At 43.4% G+C, this 16,375-nt stretch overlaps 1 protein-coding gene across 2 annotated transcripts in view; it reads left to right on the top strand.

Moving 5' to 3' along the window:
- The window catches only part of notch1b (notch receptor 1b), a 49,781-nt gene that overhangs the window by 9,199 nt on the left and 24,207 nt on the right, over positions 1-16,375 (top strand). For both annotated transcript variants that reach the window (XM_034090448.2, XM_034090447.2), the window contains exons 3-8: positions 11,288-11,550; positions 12,511-12,849; positions 14,329-14,451; positions 14,537-14,770; positions 15,466-15,621; positions 15,901-16,086. In XM_034090448.2, the coding sequence (XP_033946339.1) occupies positions 11,288-11,550; positions 12,511-12,849; positions 14,329-14,451; positions 14,537-14,770; positions 15,466-15,621; positions 15,901-16,086 (1,301 nt within the window). The remainder of the gene's footprint in view (positions 1-11,287; positions 11,551-12,510; positions 12,850-14,328; positions 14,452-14,536; positions 14,771-15,465; positions 15,622-15,900; positions 16,087-16,375) is intronic.

Genomic DNA, 16,375 nt, shown 5'->3' with positions numbered 1-16,375 from the left:
CAATTCTGATTGCTGAAATGTTACATTTATAATTTGTAGTTCAGGACCATGGACAATGCATTGACAGTTCTCTGTGCTGAATTTCTGCTGAGTTTCCTTTGCCTCATTTTTTATTTTGTGACCTGTCTGGTTTAAATGAGTGTGTTGCTGCTTTGATGAAGCCTAATTTGATAAAGTTTCAAATTAATTTCTGAAATATTTCGTTAATAAATATTTCATGAGTAATATAGTTGTCTTTGTCACATTTTATTTGGCATTAGTAAATAATTATGCACATTTACAGATATTTTACATGATATGAGTGATAACACGTGTTATAAGGGCTATTCTGCACAATAGGTGTGCCTTGAGATTTTTACTTGTCCTTTGGTGTGCCTTGGGCACAAAAAGTTTGGGAACCACTGGGACTCTAGTGGACGGTATCAGTACTAGTGATTAGTTATTTTTTAATTTTAATTAATTACGTTGTTCATCAATTAATCTGAGGGCAGCAAAAAGAGGAGGTGGAAGCCGCATGCGACCCCCTCACTTGATGTGGAGGAATTTCGTTTTTATTCCGCATAATTATTTATTTCACTTTCATTTTATCTCCAAATAAAGTTGGTAAACTGTTGGTCCACACCGTAACACCGTACTTTGGCAGTACAGTGTTATCATATTTAAATGTTTACTATCAGCCTTAACATGAGTTATCTCTTGTCATTTGTTTTGATGCAATAAATAAAAAAAAGATAAACAAAGAGTAATCCTAAAACAGCCTTATTAAGTCATTTACAGAAATGGAACCAGACAGTGATTGTGTCTCCCACAGAGCTTTACATGGCACAATAACTCAATAAATGCACAACCTAATTCTCTAAGCTCCTTAAAATGGATACAGATTTGGGTCTTTACAGCTGCCAAAATCTGTGTGCACACTCCAGGTTTATTTGTATACAGTGCACATGTGTAGTCTGCACATTACGTTCCAAGCCTCCGTCTCCATCTGTGTGCGACCTCAGAAAGATGGCAGATGGCAGATTGGCAGGAAAGCCCCTTCACAGTGACGCCTGGCCGAGGGTCAGATGTCACCACAACATCTGCTACAGGCTCGAGCCGCCGCCCGGCCCTGTTATGCATCCCATCAGTGTCGCAAACCTGTTGCCACGGGCTACTGCGGCAGCAATTGAAGAAGAAGTGAGCGCAAAGGAGAACAATGAGTGCTCCTGGGCAGGGATGACAGAGGATAATAACAGCATCGGCCTCACAGAGGAGATAATTCCACTGCTGTCCTGCTGTTATACGATACCTCCCCACACCTGATATTTGCTCAGCTTCTGATTAGTGCCCCTCTTTTCATGTCTTCTTTATTTACCTTTCCAGCAGCCCAGTTTACCTGCTGCTGTTGAGATTATCCCGCTCGCCAGCCCAGCAGATTTCTCTTGTTGGAGCAGCTGCTTTTCTCTGTTTGTTTTGAATACAGCCAAGACTCCATAAAAGAGTCGTAGAATATCTTTTGTCTCAACCCCCCTCTCTTATTCTTTTATACCATTGTGCACTCATTGAGGCAGTTAAGCCCGCTGCTTGTAAAATTAGTTTTGTGCTGAGCATGTATTTGACAGTCCCTCGCCAAGTTAAAGAGCAAACTGTTGGCATTCTTCGCCTAGCGTGTGCTACAGTTGACTTACTGCTTGCGCCTCAGCAGGAGTGTGTTTGCGCAGTGCGTCCACGTGTGTAGAGGTAAGGGTGCGGGGGCGCTATCTGTTTGTCTTTAAGGCCTCGGTGTGAGACGTTGGGCTGTTTTGCGCGGGCAGGTGCCAGGTTTTCAAAGCTGGTGCCAGGTTTTTATTAGGATCCATAAAAGTGAGGCTGCCAGCTACCCTCAGCGTTAAGATTCAGGACAGGAGACTCCAAAAACTCCTTCTGAACTGGAAACCCTTTACCCCTCGACAAACCCAACCAAACCAGTTCCAGTTTTCTTTCTTTCAGACGCCTTTATTTGTCCCGCCGCTAGTGTGTGTGTTTTGGATTTTAAGCTTTTCTTTTGCCCTACGCTTGGCCTCCAACATCACAGACCACTAAAACGTTGCAGAGCAGTAACTTGGAAAGAAGTCTTTCCGGGGAGTGAGCAGTAGTCTGTAGAGGCATATAAATCCTAATGTGGTGTCTTTCAAATGAAAAGGAATAGGGCTGGGGATGTGGGAGAAGAGAGGGGTTTTGGGGAGCGAGCCATACAACTTTGAACAGAGGAAGTGCAACCAATAATGAGAAAAAAAGGGGGGAAATTCAGGGATATGCCATATGTAATGAAAGACGATTAGGAACACTTTTTTGGAGAGAGGCAAAGGAGAGGACAGAGGAGGTGTAACAGCTGAATACGCTCGGCCTGTGGTCAACTCTGAATGGGGAGGGAAAAAAACAATGGGCCCACTCATCCTCCGCTCTCTCTCCCTCTCTATCCTCTTCCTCACTCGCTCCTCATATCTCTGCTAAGTGTAGGGAAGGGTGGGGGGAGCCCGGGCCATTCAGACACCAACACTGTAAAAAATGTCTAACTCGACAACCATTTTCAACTTTAATCACTTGCATTCTTGAAATATGTTTTAGTTTTTAAGTCCTTGTCTATTTGACTTTTGGTCCACAACATATGAAATAAAAAGAATGAAGAAAAAAAAACATAAAAAAAGACATTTACAAGTAATTAAGCTTGTTTTTTTGCAGTGCATGGCCCTTGTCTCTGTCTAGGCTTGAGGACACTGGTAGGATGGGGTGCCATGGAGAGGAAGGAGGCAGAGTGGTGGGGTGTGGGGTGTGGGGGGGAGAAGGAGGGGGTGAATGGCCGGGCCAGCCCAGCAGCTGCCGTCTCCTCATTAACATGCGCACCTGCTCCCTGCGGCCTTTTTCCAGCGAGCTCGTGTGGCGCCTCACGACCTCAGCACCCGCCACCACTGGGACTTAACTGGACTGGCCTTCTAGCAGCCAGATCTGCTGTTTTTCTCCAATGATCCCCCCCCCCCCTCCGGCCATGCAACACACATACTCACACACACTCCGACTGTCCTCTTAAGGGACAGTACAGATGCTCAGAAGAATGTACAGCTACACCACAAGTTACAATGACAAAACATTTGAAAAGTGCAACAGCTTCTTGATGTTGAAGTTTAAATGTGAAACAACAGCCTACAAATACATCAATTTCTAAGTATGTCCTTAATTCAGAATGATATGTAAAAGACAGTGTGTGACATTCTTATTGGACTAGATTTAACTTTATTGTCAGGGCAAGAACAAGTATTGAGACAAACAGAAGTACAAAAAGCCTTGACGTGCAAAGTAAACAGGAAGTGCTAGTTACATTAAAGGTCCCATGTCCTGGCCATTTCTACTGATCATAATTCCATTGTTGAGGTCTACTAGAATAGATTTATATCCAAACTCACATTGGTTTCTCATACAGCATCTCTGTATACCATGTGTATTCACTCTGTCCTAAACGGCTTGTTGGAGCTCCTGCCCCCCCTCCCTGTGAGCCCAGTGTGCTCTGATTGGTCAGCTCGCCCACTCTGTTCTGATGAGTCCACCACCGTTACAGCGGAACATCAGTGATTATGTGTTACAATGGCGTTAGCAACCAGAAAATGACACCAGTAATGACAAACAGATGAGAATGCTGCGTGGGGTCTGGGTGCCGTGTTGGCGGGACGTTGCGGGGCTCGCTGCAGGAGCGGCTTACTGGTGTCGTTTCCTGGTTGCTGCGGGGGATCTGCGAGACAGTGAGACACAGCGAGACCCAGCCTAATTGACTGATTGATTGATTGATTGATTGATACATCTATTTCGAACAAGTAAAATAAATAATAACAAAACAAAACAAATGTTGCAGTGCGTCATGACTCATGTAAGAGAAATACAAAGATAAAAATGACATTTACAACAACAACAACAACAACAACAACAACAACAACAACAGTATTAGCAACATAAACAGTGCCACATCTAGTGTTCGACAAGAAGTATAATTTATTTAATCTCACCCCCTTGTCCCTAAATGATTTATTTATAATCTATAATCTGCAATAATTATCATTTGTATGCATTATTATTGATATTATTAGTATTATTAATCTGCTTTACCTGTTGATTGACATATATACATATACACATACATACACTGATATACATATGCACACATACATATACACACCTACATACTCACACATATACACATAGTCAAACACCTTCCCCATCCCTCGAGAAAATAATTTCTCTGTATTTCCTCTTGAACTGGTTAATGTCTGGACATCGCTTTAGCTCCACATTCACACTGTTCCATAGTCTCACTCCACGTTCACACTGTTCCATAGTCTCACTCCACGTTCACACTGTTCCATAGTCTCACTCCACGTTCACACTGTTCAATAGTCTCACTCCACGTTCACACTGTTACATAGTCTCACTCCACATTCACACTGTTCCATAGTCTCACTCCACGTTCACACTGTTCAATAGTCTCATTCCACGTTCACACTGTTCCATAGTCTCACTCCACGTTCACACTGTTCAATAGTCTCATTCCACGTTCACACTGTTCCATAGTCTCACTCCACGTTCACACTGTTACATAGTCTCACTCCACGTTGACACTGTTCCATAGTCTCACTCCACGTTCACACTGTTCCATAGTCTCACTCCACGTTCACACTGTTCCATAGTCTCACTCCACGTTCACACTGTTACATAGTCTCACTCCACGTTCACACTGTTCCATAGTGTCACTCCACGTTCACACTGTTCCATAGTCTCACTCCACGTTCACACTGTTCCATAGTGTCACTCCACGTTCACACTGTTCCATAGTCTCACTCCACGTTCACACTGTTCCATAGTCTCACTCCACATTCACACTGTTCCATAGTGTCACTCCACGTTCACACTGTTACATAGTCTCACTCCACGTTCACACTGTACCATAGTCTCACTCCACGTTCACACTGTTCCAGAGTGTCACTCCACGTTCACACTGTTCCATAGTCTCACTCCACGTTCACACTGTTCCATAGTCTCACTCCACGTTCACACTGTTCCATAGTCTCACTCCACGTTCACACTGTTCCATAGTCTCACTCCACGTTCACACTGTTCAATAGTCTCACTCCACGTTCACACTGTTACATAGTCTCACTCCACGTTCACACTGTTCCATAGTCTCACTCCACGTTCACACTGTTACATAGTCTCACTCCACGTTCACACTGTTCCATAGTCTCACTCCACGTTCACACTGTTCCATAGTCTCACTCCACGTTCACACTGTTCCATAGTCTCACTCCACGTTCACACTGTTCAATAGTCTCACTCCACGTTCACACTGTTACATAGTCTCACTCCACGTTCACACTGTTCAATAGTCTCACTCCACGTTCACACTGTTCCATAGTCTCACTCCACGTTCACACTGTTCCATAGTCTCACTCCACGTTCACACTGTTCAATAGTCTCACTCCACGTTCACACTGTTCCATAGTCTCACTCCACGTTCACACTGTTCCATAGTCTCACTCCACGTTCACACTGTTCAATAGTCTCACTCCACGTTCACACTGTTACATAGTCTCACTCCACGTTTACACTGTTCAATAGTCTCACTCCACAAGCTGAGATACAAAAAGTTCTTCTGGTTGTACGGACCCTATGAAATTGTCTCTTTGAACTATATCCCCTGCAGGTGCACACACACACACACACACACACACACACACACACACACACACACACACACACACACACACACACACACACACACACACACACACACACACACACACACACACACACACACACACACACACACACACACACACACACACACACACACACACACACACACACACACACACACCTGCAGCCTGGTTGTGAGTCTGCGTGTGTGCTCAGAACCAGCCCAGAACGAGCCCCGCCACGTCTCGCCGTCTCAGGCTGAGTTCAGGCTAAGAAATCCGCAGAGCTGCAGCTGAGAAAAGATTGAGTTTGTGTGTGTGAGGAAGTCCGCGGATTGTAGTTGGTTACTACACTATAAGAAGAAAACAATGGAAAAAGAGAAATCTCCAACGAGGCGTTCTGGGGCAGCAGAGAGTTAAGTTAAAGTTAAAGCCTTTTATTGTCACTATACACAAAGTATAACGAGATGCAGAGTGCAACTCTGTCCCGGTGTGCAAAAAATATACAAACAAATACATAACACCAAAAAACACAGCAATAGGACATACAATCATACGGGGGAATAAATAGTTAAAAATATTGACATAAAAAAATAGTATATAAAGTGCATTAAAAGTGTGTGTATGTGTGAGAATGGTTACAGTTATTATTAAGTGTGGTGGTTGAGCAGCCTGACGGCCCAGGGGTAGAAACTGTTTTTGAGTCTGTTTGTCCGTGACTTGAAGCTCCTGTATCTCCTCCCAGAAGGCAGGAGAGAGAACAGTCTGTGACCTGGGTGAGAGCTGTCCTTTATGATTTTATTAGTTCTGCTGAGGCAGCGGGAGGTGGAGATGTGTTCCAGAGAGGGCAGGGGGCAGCCGATGGTTTTCTCTGCCATCCTGATCACTCTCTGCAGGGCTTTCTTGTCCGCAGCTGAGCATCCTGCATACCACCCCGAGATGGAGTATGACAGCACGCTCTCGATGGTCGCCCGGTAGAAGGACACCTCTACACACAGAGACAGGTCTTTTCTGTGTTAGAGTGTTACTCGCTACAGGCTGTACTTTGAGGGTTTGTGACTGCAGACGGTTTACATGCATAACAAGCTACAACACACAAGGAGACGGGTAATAACCGGAAAAGCATGACATGGGACCTTTAAGGTATTTCAAGTTATTAATCTGATTAAACTTCTGTTTTTCTACTACTTTCGTTTTCTGTCAAATACTAATACCTTTATCACCAACATTAAAGTGATATTGGGAGCTGTTTTAGTTTAGGGCTTCATAAGAGAAATGTTGCACGTTGTAAAACCCTTAAATATGGGATTTTGGGGTATACAATTACTCGTCATTCCTCTTAATAACTGATTTTTGTTTTGTAAAGGAAACACACCGTAAAGAATTTCTTACTTAACAGACTTGACTTTCAGCCAATTCTTGTTTTACCTTAATGCTACAGTGGTCCCAGACTAAATGCCACTCGCTCTCTCTCTACGTGCTCACATGCCACCACTCTCTACTACTGTTTGTGCAGCAGGCAGCCTGGCATGTGATGTTTTCTTTTCCTTACCACAGTCCTTAGGCTGCCTAATCCCCTGAGAGGGAGACCCTGTCCAAACACACGCCTGTCCCTACAACCCTGTCCCTACAACTCATGGCTCTGCACACACACATACACACACCAACACATACTGGACCCCCTGGGAATGTTTGGGGACATGGCCCTGTGAGCCCCTCTGGGCTAACAGACTTTCTGGCTCTGTTCAGGTATTTGAGAGTAATGCCGGGTTTTAATGTCGTTAGGAAAGCCGCTTTTGAAGTCGACAGGATGTTTTATGCACAATGTTGTTTCTGTGTGAGAGTGAACCGCACCAGTTTACAAAGAGAACTGTTTTTCAAGAATTAAGTCTTAAGGAATTTCAATTTCTAGACGTTCCCCTCTGAGGAAGGAATTCACTTTCCAGAAATCTGTCAGGTAGCGCCAGTCTCCCCCGTTTCATCCTCTCCCCATCCCTTGTCTGATGCGGGAGCAAATCCTCTCTGGGGAGGGAGGAATAACAAGCGTTGAGGAGGCTTTGAAGTTTCCGTAATGTTGGCTTGCAGCTCAAACACTGTGGCATAGATGCTGCCTTGTCCTCAGGATGAATGAGTGCCGACAAAAAGGTCAAAGCGAGCACATTTCAGCCCGAGAGCTGCTGAAGGTGCCATGATTGATGCTTCTCTTGTGTCTCCACTCCTGGATAGGACAGGTTAGGAACAAGGATTCCAATTACTGCAGATGTTGTTGTTGTTGTTCTTGTCTCCTGTGCTGTTAAGTTGATGCTTTGTTTTTGTCATGACAAAGCATCCATGACCACCCAGCGTTGTTGACAACAGTATTGAATCCCTGAAGTTGATGCATATGGGAATGTTGCAGCGCGGAGGGTCCAACGTGGCATGTCGGGGGTGATTGTTTCTGGTGTCAAATGGAGCTGCAAATAGAGCTGGGCGTTATTACCTCCATCCACTGACGCACACTCTCCATTGAAATATCTGACAGTTGGCAGTGAATACCCAGTCAAACTCATAGTTGCTTATTTGTTAAGATTTTAACAGATTTATATCATATCATAATTTTACCAAAACAATGCTAGCTGTTATCTGTCTTTTAGAGTCTTTATTCCAACGTTAACCAGCTTCAGCCTCTGGTTTCGTATTTAATGTACAGATACTACAATGGATTCAATCTTATCATTCTAGCCAATAAAGGGGGGAAAAAGTGTATTTCTCCAAATATTTAACCCATTCTTTTAATACGATGTTTACAGATGAAACACCTGCAGTACAGTGATTCATTTATCTGATTCTATTAAGGCAACGTTATTGTATGACTACCTGTTTTAAGAAACCTTTAATTTGAACAGAATGTCTGTTTATAGCAGTGGTTCTCAAACTTTTTCTGTCAGGCCCCCCCTTTGGGAAAAAAAAAAAGTCAGGCCCCCCAACACAAATAGTCACGTAATGGGCCAAGTTAACATTTATTAAAAATGTAAATACATCAATATGAACGTGAGCATTCCTTTAAAAAAAAAAAAAACACTTTGCTAGAACAATAAGTTATAATACTTCATTTCAAGCCTTTATTAGGTGTATCCCTTGAGATCATTGATCTCTTTTTCAAAACACTGGTTTATAGTGAGGTAAAGAAGACAACATCAGCATTTCATCACACATACAAGCTGGAAGAAGGAAATGTTACTTTTACATAATAAGTAATATAACAATAGACACCTCGGATATAACTCTAATTATATTCGAATGTATGGGAACATTTTATCGGATAACCCATTCCTTCACAGCTTGATGTGCATGTAACTGTGAACGTATGTGTGTAGTACTTGTGTGTAATCTTTCTGTGTGTGTGTGTGTGTGTGTGTGTGTGTGTGTGTGTGTGTGTGTGTGTGTGTGTGTGTGTGTGTGTGTGTGTGTGTGTGTACATGACTGCACACTGTGTAGGTATGAGCTCTGTGTGTGTGGCCCCTTTGTTGAGCCGTGCGTATCCTCAGGGGACACCCTTCAACTCCTCGCATTGTAATTGTAAATGTGTGAATGTGTCCCAGCAGCCCCCCCCCCCCCCCCACCCCTCCCTCGCTCCACCTTCCTCTCTCTCTCTGGGAACTTGTTCGCTGGGGTCCATGCTGCGTTTATGATTCAGAGACGACCTGTGAGAAACATCACAGGAGTTTGTCCCCCCCCCCCTCCCTCTGTTCAGATCACTCTGTTTTACAGTCTGAAACACATTGTTTGGGGGGGGGGGGGGCGTGAGGGTAGGAAGTGGAATGTCCCGTTTAAAGAATAGTTTCTCATGGTCGTCTTGCCGTGTCGTAAAAAACAGCAGGGACAGGAACGTCCTTTAAGAGTGGACCGTTATTCCTATTGGTTAGCAGCTGATTTAGAAGCACACAAAGAGATGGCCCTCGCTCCTCTGAAGTGTCGTCTTACCCCTGTGAACTCCTCAATCGGTACCGCAGGAGATGAAATCGAAGATTGGATGGATGAAAATAGTTTTAGGGAATTCCCTTTCACCAATTTCACTCTTTGTGATGCTAATTTTAAAGGCGGAAATTAAATAAAAGATCATTTACATTTATGAGAAGATAGAAAGAAGCAGTTTTTTGATGATCTTGAGTAAACTGTTTATACCCATATATGTTACGTCCCCAGCTCGTTTGGATAAAAGGGAAGCAACACAAGACCAGGTGTTCTTGGTAAGAGGTTGGTTCTAATAATAAACTCAAATAAAAACGATATAAACAAAGATAGGCTCTTTAAACAAGGAGCTATTCATTTATAATATAAGCAAAAAGAAAAAGGAGGCCACAGATTAGCACAGTCACAAGTTTCAGAACAATAAGGGCACGAAGGCGAAAATAGTGAGGCGTCTAGTACAAATCCAACGCCGTCACAAGTAGGGATCGACCGATATGGCTTTTTCAAGACCGATACCGATATACATTTGCAGTAAAAAAAAAAATCTTGGTGTCTTCTTTGAAATGCATTTAAGCATAGCCTATATTATGTTTAATTAACTTTTAAACATCTTACAACTGGTTTCCTCTCTGTGTCCTTTTCTTTAGTGCAGCCATCTGCAATGAGTTAGAGAGAGACAAGAAGTGGGGCTGCAGGCTGACATGCTTAACGAACAATAATGCTTAATTTATTATATCTGTCTATCTAGCATGAAATCCCAATAAGCTGCTAGCAACTGCAAAACACTAGTGCTAGCTAATGTTTTGCAAACTATTGAAAGTGAGGCTATTACAGTAGACCTAACGTTAGTCGAGTAGCCTCACTTCTTATATTTTGCTAAACATTTGCTAGAAACATGTTGGCTAGCTAATGAGCTTCACATATCAACCTGAAAAACTGCGAGGCTCCACTCGCAGCCCCCCTGTAACTGGGAAACTGATAGAATTGGATCATAAGATCGTGGTGTTTTTGAAACTTCAGCATAGGGGATAGGGATGTTTATTGAACTTCGGTTTAACACATGTATGTCTCTGCCGCTCAGCGCTGCTGCTTGTGTCTGCGTTCTTTCGCACCTGCCTGTAATCTGAGAAGGTCCCGCCTCTCTGGCTGGCTCCCGCCCGGAAAATCTTCAGTAATAGCCTATCAGATAGCGCTGTGGGCGGGACATTGCTCGTGTACACAGAGTGGTGACTGCAGCCAGAGAAACGGCCGCTTCAGAGCCAACGTTTTATCGGCAATTTGATTAAAAAAAAGGCCGATACCGATAATCGGTCAAATGCGGAATATCGGCCCCGATAATCGGCCAAACCGATTATCGGTCGACCCCTAGTCACAAGTCCAATGCGGTCACAAGTCTTCATCATCATTTTTTGTTTGATTATTACTTAAATGTGGCCACAAGTCCCAAATGCCATTTCAAAATGCCTGTTCCATTATCTGCAAAGCTTGAAGGTATGTTAGTAGCTGTTGTCTTTGTCACTCTGTAAATGAGGGTCAAAGCTATGCTAAAGAGTTTGCAGAATCATTTATTCTCTCTCATAGATGCAATGATCTCCTTTCTCGCCTTCCTGTTGCTCACCTCTCTACCTGTGTTTCCTCAGGTGCTGGAATGGATTCGCAGGAAGCAGGTGCCAGTTTAGTGACCCGTGCACCACATCGCCATGCATGAACGACGGCATGTGTCGCGCTGTGACCAAGGGCAACACGGTGGACTTTAACTGCACCTGCAAACTGGGCTACACCGACCGCCGCTGCATGACGCCCATCAACAACGTGTGTATCAGCTCGCAGTGTCGCAACGGAGGCACCTGCGAGCTGGAGAGCCTCCAGACGTACAAGTGCCGCTGCCCCCCTGGATGGTCAGGTAACAAACAACAGGATTATGAGAGCAGAGCAGTGTTTTCTTTCTTATTATCTGATGGGTCTTAAAGGATCAACCTTGGTTTTTCTAGATCCATTTTTAGTTGTTGACCTAAATCCTAAGAAAAAAGCCTAGTATGTGTATAGCTTAACCTGCAGCATATGTACAGTATGTATACAGTAGATGTGTATGAGTATATGCATTTTGTTGCATGTATGTATATGCATATGTATTACTTGCATAGTGCTGCGTACCGGTACGCCGAACCGGTACTGGACTTGTACAAAGTTTGGGTTCAAACCGGTACTTGGACTCGCAAAAAAACTAGCACTTACGTATATTCTCCTTTTTGTTCTATACCATCTAAAACCTTCCATAGATCGAGAAATTTGCGCTGAGAAAAGACGAAAAACATCGTGTCGGCTTCTGATATGGCGGCCATTACTGTCCATTATTAGTCTCGCAAAATATTGCAACTGCTCGCGAGATCTGTGTGACGTCAAGGGAAGCTAGCGATGTAATTAGCTCACAATAAGTTCACTTTAGTTACTCACACAACTTGACACAAGCCATGGGTTCAGGTCCGGATTTATAAGTCCAGACCTGAACCTGAACCTCTGGACTTGAGTCCGGACCTGAACCTGAATGTGAGTCCAGGTACGCAGCACTACTTGCATATTCATTTAACAATGTTTCTGGTGAATAATCGTGTGTATGAGGCTCACTGGCAGTGAATGTAGGGGATTACTTTAGTCGTTGTTATTGTTTGTTTGTGTTTTTTCTAATTTGTTCTCTTTGTACATACAATCAGTACAAACCACTGTCTCATTTGTATGCATATATTTTGCTTTCCATTTCTACATGACAAACTTTTTTTGCATTGTCGAAACGCAATACAAATATGTTTGATCTGAAAAGGCCTAGCATGGTCAACACTATAACATAATTTCTCCTTGCCCTCAGGTAAGCTGTGCCAACAAGCCGACCCCTGTGCCTCAAACCCGTGTGCCAACAGCGGTAAATGCACCGCCTTCGAGTCCAACTACATCTGCACCTGCATGGCCTTCTTCACCGGAAAGAACTGCAAACAGGACATCAACGAGTGTGGCGCAAGCCTGTCACCCTGCAGGAATGGCGGGTTGTGCATCAATGAGGTCGGAGGCTACAAGTGCCAGTGTCCGCAGGAATACACGGGGAAGCACTGCGAGAGCCGTTACATGCCCTGCAACCCGACGCCATGCCACAACGGAGGCACCTGCATCCAGAGGGGAGAGACCAGCTACGTATGCTCCTGTGTGCCAGGTACGGAGGTTATGCTTGCATAGTGGGAAGGGCTTTTGTGATATAAGCTCTGCTGTTCCATTTAAGGCATCAAAGATGTGTGAAAACAAATACAGATGCATTATCCACTTTGTATGACAGTGGAATGGACAGTTCGGATTTAATATATTGAAGGTGTTAGTATTTAGCTTTCCTGCCACCGTTTCTGCCCACAAGCCCTGCACTCAGTCACTCATCACCACTCACACTGTGCTACTCTTTAGGTTTCTCTCTGGCCTTTACACAGTGTCTTGTTGTCAATAACAAATTCACTTCTTTAATAATTTAGAATTAAAGGTAGTTTTATATGCTGTCATGAACCAATGGACCATTAAAGATCCTCTTGAATAAACGCAAGCGTATTATCTCTTAGTGCACTGTGTTCCTGAAGCCGCTCACGTCCCCCTAAGATGTCACTGCTGTTAGTTGCTGGTTAGGGGATGATGTCATTTAGGTGTGTGTGTGTGTGTGTGTGTGTGTGTGTGTGTGTGTGTGTGTGTGTGTGTGTGTGTGTGTGTGTGTGTGTGTGTGTGTGTGTGTGTGTGTGTGTGTGTGTGTGTGTGTGTGTGTGTGTGTGTGTGTGTGTGTGTGTGTGTGTGTGTGTGTGTGTGTGTGTGTGTGTGTGTGTGTGTGTGTGTGTGTGACTCAGTACAGTGTGTGAACAAGGCAGAGCAGGAAGACATTGGGGCTTATCATAAGGAAATGGTCAAAGGACAACATCCTTTCCACATAGCAGCGGGGTGAAGTAAAGCTTGCTGGGACGTTAGGTCCTGCCTGCACTCTCATCACCTCCGCACAGTCTCTCTCTGCCTTGTCTTTGTCTGCTGCCACTCCCGTCCATAACAAGCTGTCCCTAGAGACATCTTGACAATCCTTTTATATTATATACACTATTCCACTGATAGACTGGTAAGTGAAGTCCCCATAAAGACATGTTTACAGGAAGAGGTTTCTTTTACGAATATACTTTTGCAAAGCTCAGGTACTCCCCTTTTCTTCTAATCTTGTAGACAAAACATTAAAGCCTCTACTTACTATTTAAGTGTCATTTTCACCAGAAAACCTCAAATGAAAGGGGAGAAAAGCTGTACAAATGGTCTTCAGCACTATTAGCTGTGGGCCTTGACTTTAGACCTAAACAATTATTTTACAAGATGAGCAAATGTGACTCCGAGCAGCAGCAGGGCTGACTTGTCCTCTTTTTGATTTGTATTATCCAACATGCCACATGTACAGTCCGGTGGCTCCTCTCGTCGTGTATCTGTACAGCAGAGTTATTACATGGTGAGACAACCACAGATCTCCAGATGGCACAGCTGCCTGCTTTATTTTTTGGGGTTTAGAAAGACCGTTGACCACATTTAACTGTAGAGAAGTTTCACTCCCTTTGTCGTAAACGAGAACCGTAAATCAGCCCCCACTTTTTGGAGACAGTAATTTATATTTTACTCTTTCTTACAGGTTTTAATGGGAAAAACTGCAACCTCAACATTGATGACTGTCCAGGTCATGGGTGCCTGAATGGAGGGACGTGTGTAGATGGAGTCAACACCTATAACTGCCAGTGCAAACCAGAATTTACAGGTTTGTATAGAGATGTTCCTTATCACTTTGACTAGTTTAACCTGCCTTAAAGAGTTTGTCAGTCATCCCCCTGATCCGCCCGCAGGTCAACTCTGCACCGAAGATGTCGATGAGTGCCAGCTGATGCCCAACGCCTGCCAAAATGGCGGAACATGTCACAACACCTACGGCAGCTACCAGTGCGTGTGCGTGAACGGCTGGACGGGTGACGACTGCAGCGAGAACATCGACGACTGCGCCAGCGCCGCGTGCCATCAGGGCTCCACCTGCCATGACCGCGTGGCTTCCTTTCACTGCCAGTGCCTGCCGGGCCGCACAGGTATTTATCTTTAATAAGCTCTTAGTATGTAAGAGGGTTTTATATGAACATGTTTCAGCCTTATATGATACAATTATTTAGGATAGCTTTCTATGATGAGATTACACTCTATGCTGTGTTGTGAAGGGTACAGGAAATGAAGGCTTAAATTAAAGGCTAAAAAGTCTATAGAGAAAAAGTGAAATAAATGATAATGTTTGGTTTTCAAACTGCTCGTTTGAAATATATCTTTTTTTATCGCCATTGCAATGTCAACATGCACAATAAACACAACATTGAAAGAATGCAATATTGTACCGTGGGATTTTAATTTATTTATTGAAAGAGACAAAACTGAACTTTATTATGTAACTGTTAACTATCAAATTATCAGTAGAACTGATCTTAATATATAGTTTGAAATATCGCTATACTCTTTTAATAACTTTATAATTTCTGCATTTAGACGTTCAGTTAACTTATCTTCTCACTGCCATTTGAAGACGCCACTGTGATGAAATCCATCAGTTTATTTTACTGGAGGCATGTCTTTTTCACCTCCTTTTTCTTCCCCAAATAATTGTTAATCTTTGGTTTTAATTCTGTGCTGGTTCACAGTAAATTGCCATGTTGCCACGCGTTACTTTAGCAGTAACTCTCTTTAATGTTTTAAACTGGACAGGATGGAGTATAAAGTCTATCTTCTGTGTTACCAGGACTGCTGTGCCAGCTGAAGGACGCCTGCATTAGCAACCCGTGTCAGAAAGGTTCCAACTGTGACACCAACCCTGTCAGCGGAAACCATTTCTGCACCTGTCCGACTGGGTACATCGGAGCGTCCTGTGATCAGGATGTGGACGAGTGCTCACTGGGTAAAACGAAATCGAACATATGTTTCCTATATTCAGCCCAAAAATGACAAAAAACGACTGTCAAGAAAGTTTTTTCAAAACACATGTATAACTCTTTTATATAATCTCCTTCTTTCCTGATATTATTGTTACTTTGGTTCCCATACTTGTGCTCATAATGTCAGCAAAATAAAAGCCAAGTCATGTCTTTGCGGTCAGAGGGCTCCGTGTAAGGTCATGTACATACACAATACGCTGTTTAAGTAACGTAAAGCTAAAGTATGGATTTGCTTTAAACAGGGTCCAACCCATGTGAGCACGCAGGGAAGTGTATAAACACCAAGGGCTCGTTCCAGTGTAAGTGCCAGCGTGGCTACGTGGGGCCGCGCTGCGAGCTGGACATCAACGAGTGCATGTCCAACCCCTGTTTGAATGAGGCCACCTGCCTGGACCAGATAGGAGACTTCCACTGTATCTGCATGCCAGGTAAGACATTGTGAGAGTAATCACCGACATTCTAGACATTGGGAGGGACATTTTATAAATTGATAATGCATTCTTTGTTATTGTTACATTGATTCAAATATATAAATACTTTTTAATGTATTTAAAGCCATTTAAAAAGGGAGAAATTATGTATTAAATGATTTCAATGTTTTAATTGTTTTAATTGAAATGTCAAATGACAGAAAATAACTATATTCATAATTGATCAATAATATAAGTCAGAAAAAATGCCAAACTTCTACAGTTCTACAATAGTTTCTAAATGTTC

Source organism: Pseudochaenichthys georgianus, chromosome 9 (genome assembly GCF_902827115.2).
Source record: "Pseudochaenichthys georgianus chromosome 9, fPseGeo1.2, whole genome shotgun sequence".
NCBI lineage: Eukaryota > Metazoa > Chordata > Actinopteri > Perciformes > Channichthyidae > Pseudochaenichthys > Pseudochaenichthys georgianus.
This window is presented reverse-complemented; position numbering and strand designations above follow the sequence as displayed.